Source organism: Hyperolius riggenbachi, chromosome 2, assembly GCF_040937935.1.
Source record: "Hyperolius riggenbachi isolate aHypRig1 chromosome 2, aHypRig1.pri, whole genome shotgun sequence".
NCBI lineage: Eukaryota > Metazoa > Chordata > Amphibia > Anura > Hyperoliidae > Hyperolius > Hyperolius riggenbachi.
In genome coordinates, this window is record NC_090647.1 from 540,515,259 (window position 1) to 540,538,855 (window position 23,597).

The window sequence follows — 23,597 nt, forward strand, 5'->3', positions numbered from 1 at the left end:
TATAGGTAGCAAGGTATATGGGCCTTCAGTATAGGTAGCAGGGTATATGGGCCTTCAGTATAGGTAGCAGGGTATATGGGCCTTCAGTATAGGTAGCAGGGTATATGGGCCTTTAGTATAGGTAGCAGGGTATATGGGCCTTCAGTATCGGTAGCAAGGTATATGGGCCTTTAGTATAGGTAGCAGGATATATGTGCCTTCAGTATAGGTAGGTAGCAGGGTATAGAGGCCTTCAGTATCGGTAGCAAGGTACATGTGCCTTCAGTATAGGTAGCAGGGTATATGTGCCTTCAGTATAGGTAGGTAGCTAGGTACAGAGGCCTTCAGTATAGGTAGCAGGGTATAGGGCCTTAAGTATAGGTAGGTGGTAGGTAGGTAGGTATAGGGACCTTTAGGTAGGTAGGTAGGTAGGTAAAGGGACCGTCAGTATAGGTAGCAGGGTATAGGGCCTTAATTATAGGTAGGTATGTAGGTAGGTATAGGGGCCTTTAGGTAGGTAGGTAAAGGGACCTTCAGTATAGGTAGCAGGGTATAGGGCCTTAAGTATAGGTAGGTATGTAGGTAGGTAGGTAGGTAGGTATAGAGGCTTTAGGTAGGTAGGTAGGTAGGTAGGTAAAGGGACCTTCAGTATAGGTAGCAGGGTATAGGGCCTTAAGTATAGGTAGGTATGTAGGTAGGCAGGTATAGGTGCCTTTAGGTAGGTAGGTACGTATAGGGGGCCTGTAGGTAGGTGGGTAGGTAGGTAGGTATTGAAGCCTGTAGGTAGGTATAGTGGCCTTTAGGTAGGTAGGTAGGTATAGGGGCCTTTAGGTAAGTAGGTAGGTAGGTATAAGGGCCTTTAGGTAGGTAGGTATAGGGGCCTTTAGGTAGGTAGGTATAGCGGCCTGTAGGTAGGTAGGTAGGTATAGCGGCCTGCAGGTAGGTAGGTAAGGATAGTGGCCGGTAGGTAGGTAGGTATAGTGGCCTGTAGGTAGGTATAGTGGCCTGTAGGTAGGTAGGTATAGTGTCCAATAGGTAGGTAACCCCCCCCCCCCCTCAGTGACTCCTCTGCTCACCCCCAACCCCCCACGGCCTCCTCCGTCCCCCGTGCCTCCTCCGCTCACCCCTGCATAAGTATCTACTCACCTTTCCCGTGGAGCGCAGAGCGGCAGACCTCTTCGTTACTCCGCTGTTCCCTCTAGTGGCCGGATCGGCTTTTACTGATGATGTCATTGTAAAAGCCGTCACTAGAGGGAACCAGGAAGTCAGCGAGAGGTCTGCCACTCTGCACTCCGCTATGGATAGGTGAGTTGATACAGTATGCGGGCAGGCGGAGGAGGCGCGGGGGGGGGGGGGTCGGAGGAGGACGAGTGCGAGCAGCGGATGCGCGGCGATGCAACGTCGGGATTCGGCGGATTCGTATAGTGGAAAATGGCGTCAGGATTCGAATCCACGAATCTCGAATATTTCCCAATATTCGAGGGATTCATGGATTCGCCGGATTCGTCGTCCCATCCCTAGTTTGTAGGTTCATGGAGGGCAAGGTCTAGGGTGCCAGGACATCTGTGCCTATAGGTTCCTGTAATGTAAATCCGGGCCTGCAAATGTGTACATCTGCCTATTTCAGGGCACGTTTGACTACCCATATCTGAGGGCTTCTTGGAGTACTTAATATTTTGAGCACCTCTATCTACTGGGGGTTCATATGGCTACCCAATACTGGGAGTTACCTCTGCCTAACTATGCTGGGCAGGGAAAGCAGGGGAAAGGCGTCAGTCGGGCCAGACAGCACATTTGCTGAGCGGTATGGTGAGCATTCCTGTAAGAATTTGCGGGCGGAGACTAAGGCGCCAGAACTTCTGTGTCTATAGGCTCCTGTGATGTAAATCCAGGCCTGCTACCAAGGACAGCTGCAGTGTCAGAGAAGTGTATTTGGTAAGGATTGCCACTATTCAATGCACATATACGTAGAGGTGTTCATTTTCAGCATAGCACCAATACAAAGCTAATAAGATGGATGAAGGTAGAGTGACCAGATTTTTGTGGGTCCAACCTGGGACGGGGAGTGGGGCAGGGGGGGGGGGGGGGGGCGCCGCAGCGAAAAGTGGGGAGGACTGAGGAGCGCGCAGCGCCGAAGACTGGCAAAAAATGGGCGTGGCCATGACATTGTATGGGCGGAGCTAACGTAATGATGTAACAGCGAGGCATAAGAAAGCAGTGTTTACACCATGATGTGGACAAACGAGACTTTGCATCATGGGTGTGCAGAAACTGTGTGATGCTAATAGTATACCGTAACCACAAAGCAGCAAACATAGCCATCTATGACCATTAAATAATAAATGCAGTAACAGTTACCCCGGACACCAGAAAATAAACGTAATAGGCAACATGTCAGCACAAAATAACCGCAATGCGGGCAACATGTCAGTATAAAATAAATGCAATGTGGGCAAACATGTCAGTACAAAATAAACGCAATGCGGGCAACATGTCAGTACAAAATAAACGCAATGCGGGCAAACATTTCACCAGAAAAGAAACGTAATGCGGGCAAACATTTCACCAGACAAGAAACGCAATGCGGGCAAACATTTCACCAGAAAAGAAACGCAATGCGGGCAAACATTTCACCAGAAAAGAAACGCAATGCGGGCAAACATTTCACCAGAAAAGAAACGCAATGCGGGCAAACATTTCACCAGAAAAGAAACGCACTGCGGGCAAACATTTCACCAGAAAAGAAACGCACTGCGGGCAAACATTTCACCAGAAAAGAAACGTAATGTGGGCAAACATTTCACCAGACAAGAAACGCGATGCGGGCAAACATTTCACCAGAAAAGAAACGCAATGCGGGCAAACATTTCACCAGAAAAGAAATGCACTGCGGGCAAACATTTCACCAGAAAAGAAACGCAATGCGGGCAAACATTTCACCAGAAAAGAAACGTAATGAGGGCAAACATTTCACCAGACAAGAAACGCAATGCGGGCAAACATTTCACCAGAAAAGAAACGCAATGCGGGCAAACATTTCACCAGACAAGAAACGCAATGCGGGCAAACATTTCACCAGAAAAGAAACGCAATGCGGGCAAACATTTCATCAGAAAAGAAACGCAATGCGGGCAAACATTTCACCAGAAAAGAAACGCAATGCGGGCAAACATTTCACCAGAAAAGAAACGCAATGCAGGCAAACATTTCACCAGAAAAGAAACGTAATGTGGGCAAAGTTCACCTGGAAAAGAAACGCAATGCGGGCAAACATTTCACCAGACAAGAAACGCAATGCGGGCAAACATTTCACCAGAAAAGAAACGCAATGCGGGCAAACATTTCATCAGAAAAGAAACGCAATGCGGGCAAACATTTCACCAGAAAAGAAACGCAATGCGGGCAAACATTTCACCAGAAAAGAAACGCAATGCAGGCAAACATTTCACCAGACAAGAAACGCAATGCGGGCAAAGTTCACCTGGAAAAGAAAGCATTTACTCACCTGGCAGAAGTCTCCGGCCTCTGGCGCGCTGCTCCCGGGACCATCTTGCTGCTGATCTTCTCTCCCGCGCTGACAGGGCTACGGCAAGATGGCGCCCGAAGCCCTGTACTGGAGACACAAATAGTCTCCAGTACAGGGCTCTGGCAGCCATCTTGCCGTAGCCCTGCTCGCCTGCTGGTGTCGGAACAGACACCGGAAGAGGAGGCTAGAGCGGGGCTGCGGGCAATGAACTGGCACGGCGTCTATAGACGCCGCTGCCAGTTCATGAGGAGAGAGTGGCCAGAGTCCCGAGGCCGGGAAATCCCGCTGCTAAAAGAGGGACGTTTCCCAGGACCTCATTAAGCCTGGGACAGCGGACCCCGAATCCGGGACGCGTCCCGGGCAATCCGGGACGTCTGGTCACTCTAATGAAGGAGGCCCCTAGTGGGCTCCTCTGGTCCAGGTGCCCCAATGTGGTCACAACCTCTGCTTCTCCTGCATCTATTGCTACACTACCGTGTCGCTACTATAGAGAGACAGTTGGGAGCTTTGGAAGGGTACGATACCAGGATGTACTAAGATGAGGGGAAAATCTGGCGAATCTGCGAATCTCCATAGACTTCAATGGACAGGAGAATTTTAAAACCTACAAAGACTGTTTCTGGCCAAAAAAGTGATGGAAAAGTTGTTTCAAGGGGCCTGACACCTGGGCTGTGGCATTCCAGAGGGGGGCCCATGCCAAAAGTCCCACTAAAAATTACGAAGTTGCCGCAGAGTCATGTTTTAATCGCTAAAGGGCAGAAATCCCAGTACATTCCTAAATTGGTGGAATAAAGTGCTTTAAAACATCTGTCATGTCCATCAGGTAGTGTAAGGGTTACACCCGCTTCACACTGACAGACAAAACGCTGTGTTTAACGCATCACAGTCCGCAAACAACCGCAAAGACCTTTAGTGATTGTCGGGTGAGCATATGTTTGTTTTTACCAGTTGACACCTCTAGGACATAAATGTTAGTCCTCTCGGTGGCAATCTTTGTGTAGTGGTGTTTAGTGGCCGCCATGCTTGAGCGCACAACTGTGGGAGTGCAGGTGATAGCGGTTTTCCAGCCCTTATGGTCAGGCTGAGGTAATTCAATGACAGTTAAGTGACCCAAAAAAACACTGATTCTGCACTGAGGTCTTACAGGGGCCAGTAGTGGATACTAGATGCCAATAGTGGTGTGAAGGATTACTAAGTTATAGTCGGGGCACTACTAGGGCCAGCAGACTTGTCTCCTACAGCACTGAGGTTTTACACATGGGCCAGTGGATACTAGATGCCAGTAGTGGTATGAAGGTGGGTTTTGGTCGGTGCACTGCTAGGACCAGCAGACCTCTCTCCAACCAGAGGCATAGCAATAGCCATAGCAGCTGCTATGGGGCCCTGGAGCAGAGAGGGCCCAGGTGATACTTGATGTATTCACCACTAACTTTGTTGTGTCCCTTCACGATCTCAGTGCTGATGAACTATAGATAGTGCAGATGGCACGAGAGTGTAAATTGCCAGTTAACGTATATCCATAGGGCAGGGGCAGGTGGCATAGCTAAAGAGTGCCTACATCTGAGGGCCCCATGAAGGTTTTGCTATGGGGCCCTTTAAACTCTTGCTACGCCACTGTCTCCATCAGCTATCTTGTGCACTGGCCACAGAAGAGCAATACAAACATATCAGCCCTAAGAAGGGCTTAGCTGTTCAGGACAGTGTGGTAGCAGCAAGAAATTCAAGAATCTGCACTGCAGACACAGAACACAGGCCTACCTAACCCTCTCCCTGTCACAACACGCTGTCCCTGATCTGTCTAGCAGCCAAACACAGATTGCAAAATGGCTTCTGTGCTGGCTTTCACATAGGTGTGTGTGTGTGGGGGGGGGGGGCAGTCCAGGTAAAAAGCATAGCTGATTGGTTGCCGTGTGTTTGCTGACTCTGGGATAAGGGGTCAAAGTTTGGCTCATTGATGATGAATAGGGGGTGGGGGGGGGGGGCTGTAGGGGTTTGCATTAATGGAGAGGGGGATTCATCCAACATTTTACTGGGCAGGCCTACATAGACCGCTGTTAAGTCCATGTAAATTTGCTCCACCCATGACTACACCCAAATTTTGGTGCACGGCCACACCCATTTTTCAGCTGGAGTGCTCAAAAGTGCCCCGGATCTCTTAGATCCTAGCAATGCCCCTGGTTTTTCGCCTTCCTCTGGATCAACAGGGATATGTGAGGGAGCCGGCTGGTGTTGTACTTTGTTCTCTGGTTGAACTCGATGGACGTATGTCTTTTATCAACCCAAATAACTGTGTAACTATGACTAATTTACAGTATCATATAATCATGAAAGCACACCTGAGCTGAGAGTTATAGGGAGGCTGCCATATTTATTTCCTTTTAACACAATACCATTGCATGGCTGTCATGCTGATCCTCTGCCTCTAACACATGTAGCCATAGACCCTGAACAAGCATGCAGATGACATGTTTCTGACTGAAGTTTGATTGCATTTGCCGCATGCACATGTTTGGGTGTTTGGTTTAGTAGTAAAAATGTTTCTGTACCGTGTTAGCCAAACAAATTATGTAGTAGAAAGAAAAAAAAAAAAAGTCTTGTAAAAGTAATACCTTTTAATGGCTAACTGATAAAGTTAAATAATGCAAGCTTTCTGGGATCTAGTCCCCTTCTTCAGGCATATTTCCAGATGTAAGCTGAAGTAAAACTGCTGATCACCTGACATCTAACTGCTAAACAATAACCAGCACAACTGCCATCTTTGTGTTTGCTATTTCCCTGCATCAGTGTTTTACTTCAGCTTACATCTGGAAATATGCCTGAAAAAGGGGACTAGATCCCAGAAAGCTTGCATCATTTAACTTTATCAGTTAGCCATTAAAAGGTATTAATTTTACAAGACAGTGTTTGGTTTAGACACTACTGATGCATGGAAGATCAGCAGCAGGACTGCCAGGTAATTGGTATCGTTTAAGACTAGGTTCACAGTGGGACATTGCGTTGTGATGCAATGTAAAAGTCACAATGCAGCATTGCAACGCAACGCAAAAAAAAGGTGGTAACGCTACGCACATTGATGTTCTGTTACTGTCACATACAGTCGGTACAGTAAAGCGTGCAGGCAATGAAAATTATGCTTTCTGCCTGGGGGCAGTGCGTTACCATAACGCTACATGTAACAATGTGACGCTAACGTTGCACTGTGAACTTCCCATAGGCTTATCATCGCAGTGTGGTAAGCTGCGTTATAAGACTTTATAACGCAGCACTGCAATGTTCCACTGTGAACAGGGCCTTATGCTTGGTACACACAATGAGAATTTTTAGCAGATTTACTGTCAGATCGATTATTTCCAACTAGAGATGCTAGCGAACAGTTTGCTATGACCCGGAGTAGTACGGGTGCGCTGGGCCGGCGGTGCGCCTCTTTGATCGCGCACCTGTTGCCGGGCACTCTCTGCGCATGAGCGTGACGTCACTCATGACATCGCGCACATGCGCAGAAAGTGCCCGGCAACAGGAGCGCGATCAAGGACGCGCACCGCCGGCCCAGCGCAGCCATACTACTCCGGGTCATAGCGACCCGGAAGTAGTACAGTGAGAGGGGTTCAACGGCGAACTGTTCGCCGACTTCTCTATTTCCAACATGTCCAGTGTGATTCCCAATTAATTTCCGATTGTTTTCCGATTGATTTTTCTGTTTACTCCTATGGAAAATCGATTGGAAATCAATCCGATTGGACATGTTGGAAGTAATCGATCTGTCAGTAAGGCTAGGTTCACAATGGGACGTTGCGGAGCTGCGTTATACATCACCGCTAAAGAAAGCTCCTCTCCTGCTTCTGCCTCTTCACAGCTGCAGGACGCGCTGCTGTGAGAGAGCACACAAGGCATGACGTACGGAGGAGAGGGGCCGGCGGGGGCTAATGGAGGAAGAAGCCTCCAGCTCACAACAAGGTAACAGAGTGCCGGACGCAGGGGAGGGGGTTGAGTGGTGGACACGGGGGGCGCGTGTGAAATGCCGCTCTACGGCCCATGCTGACTGACGTAAATGCGTCACTTGGCGTCATGACCAGGTTGCCCCTGGTCATGCATCACTCTGCAACTGAGCACTGTGAACAGGGCATGATAGTGTAGGAAAATAAACAGGTAACAAGGGAGATTAGCTGAATACACCAAACTATTGCGCAAATAAATGGATTAAAAACATTGTAGCAATGTGGTGGACAAGCTGTCATGGCTATCTCTCTGTTTTATATCTGTTTTATATTAGCGCTGTTGCGGACCGCAATGCGTACAAAATACGCATATCTATGCGTGCGGAATGCGGCAACGCATATCTTTGTACGCATTGCGCTCCGCAACAGCTCTAATTGCAGTAGGGAATGCGTCCAATAATACGCATGGCGGCCGGCCGATTGGTGAGTCTTTAAAAACGAAACTAAGTGACAGCGGGGAACCGGAGGATTCCAGAGCGGCTCCGAGGGCACAGGACTGCTGCAGGGGGCTGGTAATAGCCCCACGTAATTGAAACTCTTTACCCCCCGTTCAGTTAAGGTTCCCTTTAAAGGATACCCAAACTGAAATGTGACATAATGAGATAGACATGTGTATGTACAGTGCCAAGCACACAAATAACTATGCTGTGTTCCTTTTTTATTTTTCTGCCTGAATGAGTTAAATATAAGGTATGCAAGTGGCTGACTCAGTTCTGACTCAGACAGGAAGTGACTACAATGTGACCCTCACTGATAAGAAATTCCAACTATAAAACACTTTCCTAGTAGAAAATGGCTTCTGAGAGCAAGAAAGAGGTAAAAAAGGGGGAATTTCTTATCAGTGAGGGTCACACTGTAGTCACTTCCTGTCTGAGTCAGGACTGAGTCAGCCACTTGCATACCTGATATTTAACTCTTTCAGGCAGAGAAATAAAAAAAGGAACACAGCCTAGTTATTTGTGTGCTAGGCACTGTACATACACATGTCTATTTCTTCTTTTCTCTAAAATATTCCTTACAGCCTTTTAAACCTACTAGCACAAAAAAAAAAAAATTGTGGCAGAACAGCATTCAGTTAACCATTTTGTTCTGCAGTGGAAAGTCCCTTCCGCTTTTTATTTGAAGAGGAGATAACATCTTTTGTCAACATTCCTCAGTTGTTATGCTGGGCATACACGGCTCGTTTCTGTGCCGGTATCGAGCTGGCGGCTCGATGCCGCTGCGTCACCGCTCGTCCGCGCGGATCGATTCCCGCTGGTCCCTGCGGGCACTTCCTTCTCAGCGCTTCGATTTTGCCTATTGTCCGCCCGCGGTGATCAAGCCGGGAATCGATCCATGCGGTGATCGGACATGTCGGAAATTATCAATCGAGCCATCAGCGGCTCGATTGATAAGAAGAATCTGGGCCGTGTATGCCCAGCATGACATGCTGAAAAGGAGTTCTCTATGCTTCTCCCATGCACACAGTACAGAAGAGCTCATCAGAAGATTTTAATTATAGTAAAAATGCAGCTTGAATAAAATGCAATGGCAGCTTACAGAGCAGATAAACTGTTCTTTGGGGCCTTATTTGTAAACAGGCAATATTACTTGTGCACAGAAGCAAATATGATAACTGTATGGGTAATAAATAGTAGGTAAACACATATTTCTCGAATGTTATGAGAGAGTTTCAGACCACTTTAACCTCCCTGGCGGTAAGCCCGAGCTGAGCTCGGGCTATGCCGCGCAGGGGGAGATCTCAGCCCCTGGTGGGGCGATTTTCATTTTGTAAATTGCTGTGCGCGCAGCCAGCACTTTGCTAGCCGCGCGCACAGCTTGATCGGCGCCGCTCTGCGGCGATCGGCCGCACGCAGCGGCTGAAGAGGGCCCCCCCCGCCAGAGCCCTGCGCTGCCCGGATCAATGAGTTCCGGGCAGCGCTATGGGCTGGATCGTGTGTCCCTGACGTCAGGACGTCGGCTGACGTCCATGACGTCATCCCGATCGTCGCCATGGCGACAGGAGAAGCCAAACAGGGGAACGCGTTATATACGCGTTCCCCTGTTTGCTATAGATGCCGGCGACGATCGGACTAGAGGGCCACATGCGCCCTCTAGTGGTGTTTTATGTAGCTACCACTCTGGTAGCTTTACATGAAACATTAAAAAAAAAATAAAAAAAAAATGGAATTCTGCAATTTTTGCAGAAAAAATTAACCGCCAAGGAGGTTAAGGGGTAAAAACCGTGGAACCTGATCTTGTTAAGGATTGTATCATGCTAAAGGCAGTCACCGCTTAGCACATCTCGATACAACTTGTATTGTTGTACACTATCCTTCTTTCATTGTATTTCAGGACTTTCAGTCGAACGCAGCAAGGTCCATGCCTGGGTGGGATCGAACACAACGTTCAGATGCAGAGCAGAAACGATGAATACGACTACACATATCCACTGGAAGAAGATAGAAAATGGGCATGATAGAGACTTTCTTTCCTACAGTAGATATTATGGAGAACACAAGCTCACTCAGTTTGCAAAGGAAAGAGTGACATTCTTGCACAATGGGCACAGAAGAGGGCCCATTAGAATCCACAATGTTACATTGTCTGATCAGGGGGTCTACTACTGTATCTTCTCCACTTTCCTGGAAGGTTCATTCAAGGACATTATCACTCTAACTGTACAAGGTCAGTACTTCCTATTTTAAAAGTGCTGGTATTAATCTAGGGTGACCATATTTTAATTTCCAAAAAAGAGGAGGATCACAACAGCATGTGGGCATGGTCGTGGGTGGGGCTAAATATAGACCTTAGCTGTGTGCTCTCGAACTTCGCAGGCATGGAGGGCTGTTTTTTTTCCAGACCTCATGGTAGAGGGCCGGCCGACCACAGAATGTAATCAGATTCGCAAACGATTTCCCGACAAAATGCAATGAGATTGGCAACAGATTTCCCCACAAATGGAATCAGATTGGCAGCATATTTCCCCACAAATGCAATCAGATTGGCAGCATATTTCCCTACAAATGCAATGAGTTTGGCAGCAGATTTCCCCACAAATGCAACGAGATTGGCAGCACATTTCCCTACAAATGCAATCTTATTCAATTCAATTCACTTTATTGTCATTGTGTAACACAACGAAATTACTTTTCATGACAACCCCACGGTGCATATAGGGAACATAGTGATAGTAACAAGGAAGAGAAGAAATTATACAAGTATGCCAGGTATTACAGATGTTTAAACAATTTGTACACAGTGTTAATTATTTCAGAGAGGATTCAGAGTTTATCAATTTTATGGCGGATGGGAAAAAGCTGTCTTTCAGTCTGTTTGTGTGTGTGCGGATTGATCTAAAACGGTTACCTGATGGAAGGAGCTCAAACAAGGCATTTCCAGGGTGAGTGTTGTCCTTGATAATGTTTTTGGCCCTTCTCAAGCTGCGAGTATTATACAAAAGTTCCAGTGATGGTAGTTCAGTGCCAATAATGGCTTCTGCTGTTTTAACAACTCGCTGCAGGGCTTCTTTAGTAGCCTTCGTGCAGCTGTTGTACCAGGCCGTCATGCAATTGGTCAGAACGCTTTCTATAGTGCATCTGTAGAAATTAACCAGCAGCTTCTGTGGGAGGTTAGCGCTCCTTAGTTTTCTCAGAAAGTAGAGGCGTTGTTGTGCTTTGCCAGTTAGAGCTAAAGCATTGTCAGCCCAGGACAGGTTCTCTGCGATGGTGACTCCCAAAAATTTGAAGCTGGAAACTCTCTCCACAGCCTCTGCATTGATCATTAGCGGTAGATGAGTAGTCTTTTTGGTGGTCCTAAAGTCCAGAATAATTTCTTTGGTCTTCTTTGTATTTAATAATAGGTTGGCAGCAGATTTCCCCACAAATGCAATGAGATTGGCAGCAGATTTCCCCACAAATGCAATGAGATTGGCAGCAGATTTCCCCACAAAATGCAATGAGATTGGCAGCAGATTTCCCCACAAATGCAATGAGATTGGCAGCACATTTCCCCACAAATGCTTTGAGATTGGCAGAACATTTCCCCACAAATGCTATGAGATTGGCAGCACATTTCCCCACAAATGCAATGAGATTGGCAGCAGATTTCCCCACAAATGCAATGAGATTGGCAGCACATTTCCCCACAAATGCAATGAGATTGGAAGCACATTTCCCCACAAATGCAATCTTATAGGCTGGGTGAAGGGTAACTAGGTGCAGGGTGGCTGGCTGCAGAGTGGCTGGGTGCTGGGTGGCTGGGTGAAGGGTAACTGGGTGCAGGGTGGCTGGGTGCTGGGTGAAGGTTGGCTGGGTGCAGGGTGAATAGTGGCTGGGTGCAGGGTGGCTGGGTGAAAGGTGGCTGGCTCCAGGGTGGTTGGGTGAAGGGTAACTGGGTGTCAGTTAATTCAAGGTGTGTATGATGATCTGCATATCTCATAGACTATGAATGCATTTTGCAGGAACAGATCTTTTGCAGGAACAGATCTTTTGCAGATACTGATCTTTTGTGTCTGTACAGCATCTGTGTGTGCAGCATCTTGCAAAGATTTTTTTCTGATGGGGAGTTCAGCTCAATAGAATAGACAGTGATGGTATGGCTCTCATACTACATGGAACGGGGTAAAATTGGTCTGTGATCTTTCATTTTCAAAAGACTATAGTCTGATGTGTGTATGTGTCCCAAGACAGGTGCTCTTTGTCAAGGTGCACTTAGCGGTCATGCATGCTGAGACACTTGGCTTTGGGCCTTGCAATATCTGATAATGCAAAGGTACCTGCAAGTGCTGTTGCTTTAAATGTATCAGGAGCCTCTGGACTGGAACACAATTTTGAGAAAGGTCGAATTTGCGTGTTAAACATGAAATTCTGATTTGTTTGTGTTACCTAAACAATCGTAATTATGAAAAAGATCGTAATTATGAAATTCCCCATAAACACAAAATTTCACGTAATTTTGAATTTCACGAAGTTTCGTGTAATCGTAATTGGGCATTACGCTCATCACTAGTGAAGGGTGGCTGGGTGAAGGGTAACTGGGTGCAGGGTGGCTGGGTGCTGGGTGGCTGGGTGCTGGGTGAATAGTGGCTGGGTGCAGGGTGGCTGGGTGCTGGGTGAAGGTTGACTGGGTGCAGGGTTAATAGTGGCTGGGTGGCTGGGTGAAGGGTGGCTGGGTAAAGGGTGAATAGTGGCTGGGTGCAGGGTGGCTGGGTGAAGGGTGGCTGGGTAAAGGGTGAATAGTGGCTGGGTGAAGGGTGGCTGGGTAAAGGGTGAAGGGTGGCTGGCTGCAGGGTGAATAGTGGCTGGGTGCAGGGTGGCTGGGTGAAGGGTAACTGGGTGCAGGGTGGCTGGGTGAAGGGTGGCTGGCTGCAGGGTGAATAGTGGCTGGACGCAGGGTGAAGGATGGCTGGGTACAGGTCAGGATGGCTGGGCAGAGTGAGTGGTCGCTGGGTGCAGGCTGCTTGCTGTACCTGTATCCCGGTGCGCGCCTCTCCCCCACTGCTGCCGTAGCCAAGTTCCCACCAGCATCATGGTAACAGACCACCTAGTGAGATCCTTGGACAGAGAAAATGCACACGCTACCTGCCGTACTCCAAATGCAGGAAGTGACGTCAGTTCCGCATTTGGAGTACAGCGGCCGGGTAGCTTGAGTCTTGAGCTCTGTCCAAGGATCTCACTAGGTGGTCAGTTACCATGACGCCGGCGGGGACGCCAGTGGAGACGCGGCGGGGGGGGGGGCAATGCCAGGAGAGGAGGCAGAGCGGTGGCGTAAGGGCACCGGCGGGTGGGTTCGGCTCCCTTTAAAGAGCCGGCTCGTGTTCGGCTCCCAAACGGCTCTTTACCCGGACATTTCAAAAACCTGCCAGGACGCCCCGGACAGGTCGGAGAAAGTGGACCTGTCCGGTCAAAAGAGGACGCCTGGTCACCCTATATTAATTAGACCTCCCTCCCTCCCTCACCTGGGGCTCCCAGTTCGCGCTCCCCGGACAGCTATTTTTGCTAAATGTAGAGCCTGCAGTGAGTGTGGAAGCAATTACTCACTTACTTCCGTGCATTCCACCGCTCGCCGTGTCACTTCCGGCAATGCCGCCCACTGGGGAGCGGTGGAACGCAAGGAAGTAAGTGAGTAATTGCTTCCACACTCACTGCAGGCTCTACATTTAGCAAAAATAGCTGGCGGGGGAGCGCAAAGGGGAAGGGGGTCTGCCCCCCCACTGCTGTACCTTCTTTGCCGCAAATCGCAGCTTTTCAATAGCCGCGATATGCGGCTATGAAGGTAAACTCCTGCACCCAGAGGCGGAGGGTGGGATGGGGACAATTTCCGCAGATAGGCTTGTGGAAAAAAAAATGCTTGTGGTTAACTTTTAGTTATGTGCAAGCCATTTTTTTCCGCAAGCCTGTCTGTAGAAACTGCCCCCTCTTGCCTCTAATCGGGCTCCTCCGGGAGCTGAAATTTACCTTTATAGCCGCACATCAGGGGCGTAGCAAGAGGGGATGCAGAGGTAGCGACCGCATTGGGGCCAGAGGGGCCCCGAAGGGCCTTCCCTCAACTACAGTATTAACTCTCTATTGGTCCTGTGCTGGTAATAATCACTTTCTATAGATATTTTGAATAGTGGTAATCATTAACAAACTGCTCCCCATCCCCTTCTTGCACCTCTGACACTGTAGTTGCCATTGGCAGGTTTTGATGCGCCGTATCAATTGTTATGTATAGAGTGCTTGGGGGGCCCCAATGTAAAACTTGTATCGGGGACCATAGTTCCTTAGCTACGCCACTGCTGCACATCGCAGCTTTGCAAAAGATGGTGGGGTCAGCTTAAAGGGACTCCGAGCAGTGCAGAAACTATGGAAAGATGCATACCATTTTAAAGCTCTCTTTCTCCTCTTTCCATCTTTCCAATGATATATAAATCGCCGCCCTGCGCCTTTTAGTTTTCGCGATTGAAATTGCCGCGGCCGCCATTTCGATTGCGAAAATAGAGAAAACTAAAAGACGTAGGGCGACAATTTAGGGGTCGTCAGAAAGAGGAGAAAGAGAGCTTTAAAATGATATCCATCTTTCCATAGTTACATTGTATTACACAGGGCGACTTTTTCCTAAAGTCAGCAGCTCCATTCTGCTGAGTGGAGCTGCTGACTTTGAGAAAAAGTCGCCCCAATGTAACTATGGAAAGATGGATATCATTTTAAAGCTCTTGTGTGAGAGTAGGGTTATGTTTAGCCATAGTAAAATATCTGTATACAGTATATTACAGGTATTTTACTATCAAAATGCAGTAGTAGAATATTGCTAAGACTAGCGTCAATCCTCTGCACCCTTTTTTCCAGGCGCCTTTTTTACATGTATGCCCTGCCAGGTGCTTGGCACAGGCTTTGGTGTGGCCTCCATAACTGCAGGCACATTTGAGTGCGGAGCCACCTCTAGACTTGCCAGGTGGTGGTTTTCTGCTGTCGTGTAGCTGCACCGTGTGTCAGCTATTGGAACACACATAGCCCTGTCCCTCTTTCCTCCTCATTTGTCCCTCTTTCAGGAATTTGTCCCTCTTTCTATGTAAATATATGTATTTCTCTACTAAAACATGTGTTTGATTGTCTGCCATCCTTTAAATTGATATATTTAAAATGTTAATATGAAGGAAAATTAACCAGGATAGAAAGAACCGGTCTGGTTTGAATTATAAAACAACATATTTTCTTATTAAATCATTATGGTATGCGTGACTAGGGGTGTGACGGGGGCGTGATCAGGGGGTGTGGCTTAAGAGTCCCTCTTTCTCATCTCAAAAAGTTGGGAGGTACGAACACACGCGGTTACAAATGCTGCAATTGAAGTGAAGTTGCAACTGGAACAGTGTTCGACTAGGAGGTGGTAAGGCTGAGCAAATCCACTTGCTGGCCAAGCAGTTGTAATCAGGTTATTTCTTGAATAACCTCAGCGCTATAGGATATTCCACAATTTCTTCACCGTCACCAAACACCCAATACAGTGCTGGCTTACCGGATTCTATTAAGAACCAGATTATAAGGTCTCAAAAGCATTTTTGCCCAATCACAGCATCGATCACCACTTTCTCCTTAGTCATCAACGATCACCTCTTTATTCGCTAATAGTGCTTGTAGCCACAGATAAAGCGCCTCTGGGCTACAAGCACTATTAGCAAATAGAATCCCAAAAGAACGCTCTAGTGGGGTCCAGGCCTGACACTGAGCTGTAATTGCACAACAGAGAGATTGTTGCACAATTCACAATGATGGCACAATGATATAAAATAGAAAATCCATGCTATGCTTATAAAATCCTTCTAAATACAAGCAGAGCCGGGACAAGGTCCTCCAGCACCCAAGGCTGAGACACCAAAGCAGAGCCGGCACAAGGTCCTCCAGCACCCAAGGCTGAGACACCAAAGTGCGCCCCTCCATCCCTGCCACCCCAGCCATCACACACTGATTGCTATTAGACTAAGAGGCGCCACAGGGCCCACAACCTCCCCAACAACTTAATATCTAGTTATCTGGCTTGCAGTCACTGCCATGTATCCCCTTTTCTTATTTCTTTCTGCTTCAAACACAATTAGGAATGACAGCTCAATGAATTCTGCGCCCCCTCCTACACTGCGCCCTGAGGCTGGAGCCTCTCCAGCCTATGCCTCGGCCCGGCCCTGCACCAAAGTGCGCCCCTCCATCCCTCCCACCCCAGCTGTCACACACTGATTGCTATTAGACTAAGAGAAGCCCCAGGGCCCCCGACACCTAAATCTCTAGATATTTATCAAACACAATAAGGGAATGATAACTGAGTGAATTGTGCGCCCCCTCCTACACTGCGCCCTGAGGCTAGAGCCTCTCTCGCCTCTTCCTCAGCCCTGAATACAAGTAAAGGACAGCTAAGGATAATTCATGGCAAATATTAAGCTGTATACATCCAGGAGTACAGCTCTGCCCACAGCATTCTCACATCCAGTTCAGTCTATATGACATTGTCTAACACAGAGTGTAGTCATTTCATTCACGTTAGCAAGACCGGCTTCATACTTGTGCCCCCCCTCCCCAGGCCAACTTTCTTGTTGCTCCTCTTCCAAGTGAAGCAGTCAGTGATGGAGCAAACATCACATTTTTGATTCGCGAACGCGAATTTACTGCAAATGTTCACGAAACGGCTGATCGCAGTAGGTTCCATAGACTTAAATGGCAGGCGAACGGCCGCTGACTTTAGAGATTAATAGCAAAGCCCTTTGTTCCCACTGCCCATTTTAACATACCCTGCAAATTTGGTGTTTCTAGAACATAAGGGGGCTTTGCTATAAACCACCAAAGTCGGCCGTTGAAACATTTCCCACACTCAGAAGAAGAACTTTAAAATTGATTTTCTCAAAAACTATAAGGACTTTTTGCGCGATTTCACATGAAAAGCGCACGTGATTGCGTGATAACCTTCACTTATCACATGAACTAACGCTGTTCACGTGAGAAGCACTGCGAGCCGCACATCGCTGAAAGTAGCCTCAACCATCATTTGCTGGCAATTTTGCGAATGTTGCAATCAATCTGTAATGATCGCTGCTGCAGCAGGTGTTGCTGGAAGTAGTAGTGCTGCAGCTCAGGCAGTTCTGATCTCTTTCCATGCAAGCTGCATAGCTTTGTCTGCCTTTCCCTGCTGTCAGCTTGTGACTGATTATTATTCACCTGTGTGGGAATCTGCATGTCTGCTCCCATTGGATGACCTCAGTATAAAGATCTGCTTCCTGCAGGACTCCTCGGGTTTTCATAGCTTCAGTTTAAGCCTGTCTTGCTGTCGCTTCAGCCCTCGATCGTGTTTCTTGTTCTAAAGATACTTTGCTGGTCTTTGCATCATATATTGGTTCATTGCCAATATATATGCATACCAGCACGTTTATTATTTTCCTTGTATTCGTGTTACGTTGATACATCAGTGTCGCTGATGTATACGTACACGAACTGTTTATATCCTGTGTGCAGTTAGTCAGCTTTCCAGCACGTTTTGGTAGGTTGCGCGTACCGTGACCACCCGTGCTGAGGTAGTTACCCTGCTCCTGGTTCTGTTTGTGGATTGCGTTCATCTCTGCGAAGAGATAACGAATCCTTCTGAATCCTGTTCTGTTACCGTTTGTGGATTGCGTTCATCTCTGCGAGGAGATAGCGAATCCTTCTGAGTCCTGTTCCCTGTATTACTCCAGTCCTAGTCAGCGTTCCTGCTTATGTCATATATCGGTTCATTGCCGATATATACATATGTTAGTCAGACGTTACAAATAGTTTCATTGATAGCTGTAATTGTAATACGCTAGGAAAACATACTTATTGTATATTTGTCTGTGTTACGTTCATCTATCTTGATCCTGCTATTTCCTGACTATCCTGTCCTGTCTTTGTGAGGCACGCCATCGCTGCAATCGCATTGGCTGCCTCATTCCAGTCTGTCTTGTTTTGGACGCTTGCTGTCGCTAAGTAGCTGCTAGCTAGCAAGCGTTCATTCTGTCTACCTGTCCTGATCTCCTCAGTTCTGGTTTATGCGCTCAGCGCTACTTTGCGCTGAGACGTTATAACGAAAGCATTGTTTGTGGCTGTCAGATCTGCACCGGCTCTGTGCGCCACAATCTCCTATTGGAGTCAGTCCTCCCCTCCACTATACTAGGGATAGCCTGTTTCCTTGTGCTGGTGTGTGTACCTCCTCCACGCCAGCTCATGCGTTGCATGCTGACTGTGGAGAATACACCACCAAGCCTTACATTATGAAAACCCCATTACCAATCCCCATTGTGGGGGGGATTCCCAGAAAGTATGACACTGTTAATTATGGTTCCTGTTCCTTTAAGAAATTTGAAGAACTTAGCTCTGAAACAGAAAATGAGTTTTTCTCTGAATGTGCCAGGTTCCTGGCCAATCCTGATCTCCAAGCGACTCCTGTTTCAACCTGGGCACTCCAACTAAGTTATATTTTGTTTAAAGGGGAATTATTCCAGTGGGCATTTGATGTTCTCAATCATTCCGATTTGAAAGAGAGACCGCTGGAATTTCTAGCGTTTGTGATCCATAACTGGTTGCGCATAGATCCATTGCCTTTTCCTCTTAATGAACTCCTGGCAGCAGGCCAATCAGCTACTCCTTCAATTGCTTGCAAAAATGTTCAGCAAGCAGAAAGTGTTACTGATAATTTTCCTGCAGCCTTGAATAAATCACCAAAAACAGCAGGGTCTAAGGCAAAACGCAAACGTTCTAAGAAACGTGTCCGATCTGCAGAGTTGTTATCCTTAGCGACTGAGACCTATAATGAGATTCTGCCATTAACAGATAATGAAATGCAATTGTCTTTCAGGGGAGTTAAATGGACTTATGAAACTACTAATGAACTTTCCTCCCTGGCTAGGGAAAATAAAGATTTTTGTTTAAAAGAATTATCTGAGTATGATTATGAGGAGATATTACAGAGTATTGAACAAATAAACTTATTTGTGAAGCAAGGAAAGTTTGCATACACTACAGTTCAGCACTTGCTACAGGTATTGGAGATTCTTAGGAATAAGGAATCTGCCAATCACCTGCTAATTAACCCAATATATGTCCCTGCTACAATCATATCTGCAAACCATGATCTGCCTGTTAAGTATGCTTGGAATCCTCCATTTGAGAAAGGAGAGATGGAAGCTCTGGTCAATGAATGGAAGAATGATTCAAGTTCATTTTGTCAATTTTACAGTGCAAAAAGTGAATTAGTATTGAATGCATGCATTAAGTCTGCCTATAACCTAATAAAAACTGGTGTGTGTGGGTATGACTTTGTGGCTCCATTGATTGATGTGTGGGAACTGATTTTGGATGATTTTTATGTGACTCCGAATTCGCAAATTTGGCGTTCTGACCCGCCTGCTTCAGCACCTTTGGCTGATTCAGCAGGTGATTCGGAGCTCTTTTTGTGTGAAATTGAAGTTCCTGCAATTCCACCCTGTACCATGGATAACTCAGTGTTACTTACCAGTAAAACAGAAGCCACTGATACATTCTTAACCTTGCCCTGCGCAAATTTCTCAGCAGAGAATCCAAAGGTCCTGCTGACTTCCAAGCAGGGCCGGATTTGTACTTCTTACTGCCCAAGGCCGACTATTACCAGCCGCCCCAACCGAAACCGTATCCTACCACCTCTCTCCACACACACCCATCCAAAAAATTTTGGGCCGATGGTGTCCACTATTGGGGCTAGTGCCGAGGTCTCCATGGCAACGTGAAGTGAATCAATCATGTCACAGGGGGGGAACTGGTCAATCAAGCGATCTACAGGTGATGGGCGTGGTGGGAGCCGTCCACCACACACACATAATCAAAAGTGGCTCACAATTGGACATTGGGTGGGGTCAGCAACACGTAAAAATGAGTCCTGTACCCACTGCTTTCTCCAGGGTAACAGCGCTGGCCAATCAATAATTAAGAAATGGGTACTGTGAGACGCTGCCTTCTGTATTCTGTACTATTTGCTGGTGCTGCCCCTGGTCCTTTCATCCCCCACACCAAGTGTGTGAGACCTGGCATTCTGGAACTGCCTGGAGTTGCTGCTATGTTATTGGACAAGGTCTGGCTTTTTGCTAGTCACACACTGTTCACAAACGTTTGGTTAATGGACTGCAGCTGCCTGTAGCACAGCACAGGCAGATGCCAGCTGGTACTAATAGTGCAGTTATTCTGACCACTTTCATTTGTTTGGACACTTGCAAATAATGTCCTGCAAATAATGCCCACTGTGTGCAGGCCGCCCCTTGTTTATCTGGTGCCCTAGGCCATGGCCTATGTGGCCTTGCCAGAAATCCGGCCATGCTTCCAAGTCCAGCCTAGCCAGTACTCATGACTCTTTGTTCAGTGAAACAGACACCAGAAAAATCTTGCCTGCCTCTGCAAACACTTCTGCAGAAATTACCTGTGTTAATAAAGTTCAACTCCTGTCTGATCCAGCAGATGCCAATAGATGCACTACATCAGTTTCCGAGTCCCAGCAATCCTGTCTAGAAACCTCAGAACCCCAGCATCTGAATTTTCCAATTTTACAAATGAATGGTGATTCAGATGTGCAAACATTGTGTCTTGATCTTCCTGTTTCTACACCTCGCTCTAGTTTCGTCAATAGCTCAGAGCATCTGCTATGTGAACCTGAAATTGCAGAATTATTACCTTGTTCAGAAAATATTCCAGTAAATTTGCCCTGTATCGTGAATAGCTCAGAGCATCTGCTATGTGAACCTGAAATCGCAGAATTATTACCTTGTTCAGAAAATGTTCCAGTAAATTTGCCCTGTACCATGAATTGTGCAGTAGATCTCTCCAATGAAACTCAGGTCACAGAATCATTATGCTGTCCAGCAGGTGCTTCCATGGTTTTGCCCTGCAATATGGACTGTTCAGTGATCCTGTCCAGTGAAGCTGTGGTCGCAGAGTCTTATGCTTCACCCAGTACTTTGGATACTTCAAACCCTCTAGCAGAGGAGTCTGAGGCACTGCTTACCTCAGTTGGTGTTGCAGTAATATTCACTTGTCTAGCAGCTGTTTTGGAATTACAGTCTGCTCTAATAAAACTTGATGAATTTCTGCCCAGCAAAGCAGAAGCCATTGAAATATTGTCCTCGTCAGCAAGTGTGTTAGATACCTTGCCCTGTATACAGTCTGATTTAACCAATGTTGTTGAGTCCCTCTCCAGTGTTGTAACAGCCGAGGAACTCCAGCCCTGTCCTCTGAATGTTTCAGAAGTCTTGCCCTGTAACATGGATAATTCTGATTCTCTGGTCAAAATAATAGAAATCTCAGAATTTCAGTCCGGTCTGATGAGTGTTCCTGAAACCCAGCCCTGTATCCTGAAAGATTCTGGTTCTCTGGCCGCTGTGGCAGAGGTTCCAGAGTCCCCTTCCTGTCCAGGGAATTCCTCAGTTTTGCCTAGTCCAGTGGGGGCTGCTGCAATACTGACTTGTTCTGCAGCGCCTCATGAGCTCCAATCCAGTGTATTAGATGAGTCTCTGTCCAGTCCAGAGGTAGTTGTGGAGTCCCTATCTGGTTCAGTGCATACATCAGAAGATTTGTCCTGTCTTGTTAGTGCCCCTGAATCTGATTTGTTACTGACTTTGCTGGAATCAGCGACATCTAAGTCTGATCCTGCATTCTCGTGTAAAAGTCCAGTAGTTGCGAAGTCTAGTCATGATGATTTTTTTTTGGCCAGTCCTGGTTTTGGTCCTGTCTTGGCTGACCCTGAGGCTCACAGTTCCTTGACATGCCCAGAGGTTTCTCTTGTGCCAGTGTGCCCAGATGTTCTTTGTGTGCCAGAATGCCCAAGTGTGTCTAAGGTGTTAGCGTGCTCTGATGCTTCCTTAGTGGGAACATGTTCTGATGTTGCCAGTCTGCCTGCATGCCCAGAGATGGTTCTGGTCCCTGAAAGCCCTGATCTTGATGTTTGTCCTTGTGGCCCTGACTCGGGAATTGCCCTAGGTTCCATAGGGGTTCTTGATAGTTCTCCATGTGAGCCTAAGGGGCGTTCTGACCTATGGGGATCTCTTTGGAGCTTCAAGGTGTGCTGGGAGGTCTCTGAGAAAACTTGTCCCGGTGCCTTGGACTGGTTCAACAGTGGGTTTTGTGTTGGTAAAGACAGTCCCGGTGGGCATTGCAAAGGCTTTGGCGTTTTTGAACGGTTCCTGGAAGGCGGTGGGTATCGCTCAGGGAGTTTCGGAGGGCTTTCTTCTGGAAATCATGGTTCTGATGGGTGTCACACTGGGGCTTGTAGTACTGATGGGCATGGTTCTGTAGGTTCTGGTTCTGATAGGTCCAGTCTTGTGGGGACTGATTCTGGAATTCGGTCTTGCCGGGCTGTCCCGGTCATCATGAATTATCAGTCAGACTGTTTTGTTGGGAATTTCAGTTTTGAAAAGCGTCTGGAATCCGCTTTTAAGGGCGGGGGTACTGTAATGATCGCTGCTGCAGCGTGTAGTGCTGGAAGTAGTAGTGCTGCAGCTCAGGCAGTTCTGATCTCTTTCCATGCAAGCTGCATAGCTTTGTCTGCCTTTCCCTGCTGTCAGCTTGTGACTGATTATTATTCACCTGTGTGGGAATCTGCATGTCTGCTCCCATTGGATGACCTCAGTATAAAGATCTGCTTCCTGCAGGACTCCTCGGGTTTTCATAGCTTCAGTTTAAGCCTGTCTTGCTGTCGCTTCAGCCCTCGATCGTGTTTCTTGTTCTAAAGATACTTTGCTGGTCTTTGCATCATATATTGGTTCATTGCCAATATATATGCATACCAGCACGTTTATTATTTTCCTTGTATTCGTGTTACGTTGATACATCAGTGTCGCTGATGTATACGTACACGAACTGTTTATATCCTGTGTGCAGTTAGTCAGCTTTCCAGCACGTTTTGGTAGGTTGCGCGTACCGTGACCACCCGTGCTGAGGTAGTTACCCTGCTCCTGGTTCTGTTTGTGGATTGCGTTCATCTCTGCGAAGAGATAACGAATCCTTCTGAATCCTGTTCTGTTACCGTTTGTGGATTGCGTTCATCTCTGCGAGGAGATAGCGAATCCTTCTGAGTCCTGTTCCCTGTATTACTCCAGTCCTAGTCAGCGTTCCTGCTTATGTCATATATCGGTTCATTGCCGCCACAATCTCCTATTGGAGTCAGTCCTCCCCTCCACTATACTAGGGATAGCCTGTTTCCTTGTGCTGGTGTGTGTACCTCCTCCACGCCAGCTCATGCGTTGCATGCTGACTGTGGAGAATACACCACCAAGCCTTACACAATCAAAGTTTCTGGGATGCTGCATGTGGGCTCAAAACATGGTGCAATGTAGGAAAGCTCAGTGTGTACCCAATAAGAGTGAAGGTTGTGAAAAATCAAAAAGTGCTTCAACACAATGTTAAACTGTGTGATCACACCCATAAAAACTGTCGTCCATAGCAGGGATGCCCAACTCCAGTCCTCGAGGACCATATCCATGCCTGTGTTTAGGATGGACAGAGAAATAGCAAATGTCTTCTACTTGATGACCCACACCCTTCCTGATTCAGTCCCATCAATAAAATTACGCTGTGCCAAAAATGTGTCAGCATCTCGGCCCTTTAGGACTGGAGTTG

The 23,597-nt window shown here is 47.3% G+C and overlaps 1 protein-coding gene across 3 annotated transcripts in view; it reads left to right on the forward strand.

Moving 5' to 3' along the window:
• LOC137545090 (OX-2 membrane glycoprotein-like) overlaps positions 1-23,597 on the forward strand; it is an 83,304-nt gene that overhangs the window by 19,294 nt on the left and 40,413 nt on the right. Inside the window, exons 1-2 of one of the 3 annotated variants that reach the window (XM_068266200.1) lie at positions 6,285-6,458; positions 9,835-10,167. In XM_068266200.1, the coding sequence (XP_068122301.1) occupies positions 6,428-6,458; positions 9,835-10,167 (364 nt within the window). In that variant the 5' untranslated portion in view covers positions 6,285-6,427. Of the gene's footprint in view, positions 1-6,284; positions 6,459-9,834; positions 10,168-23,597 lie in introns of those variants that run through there. The other 2 variants (XM_068266201.1, XM_068266199.1) reach the window with 2 other exon arrangements.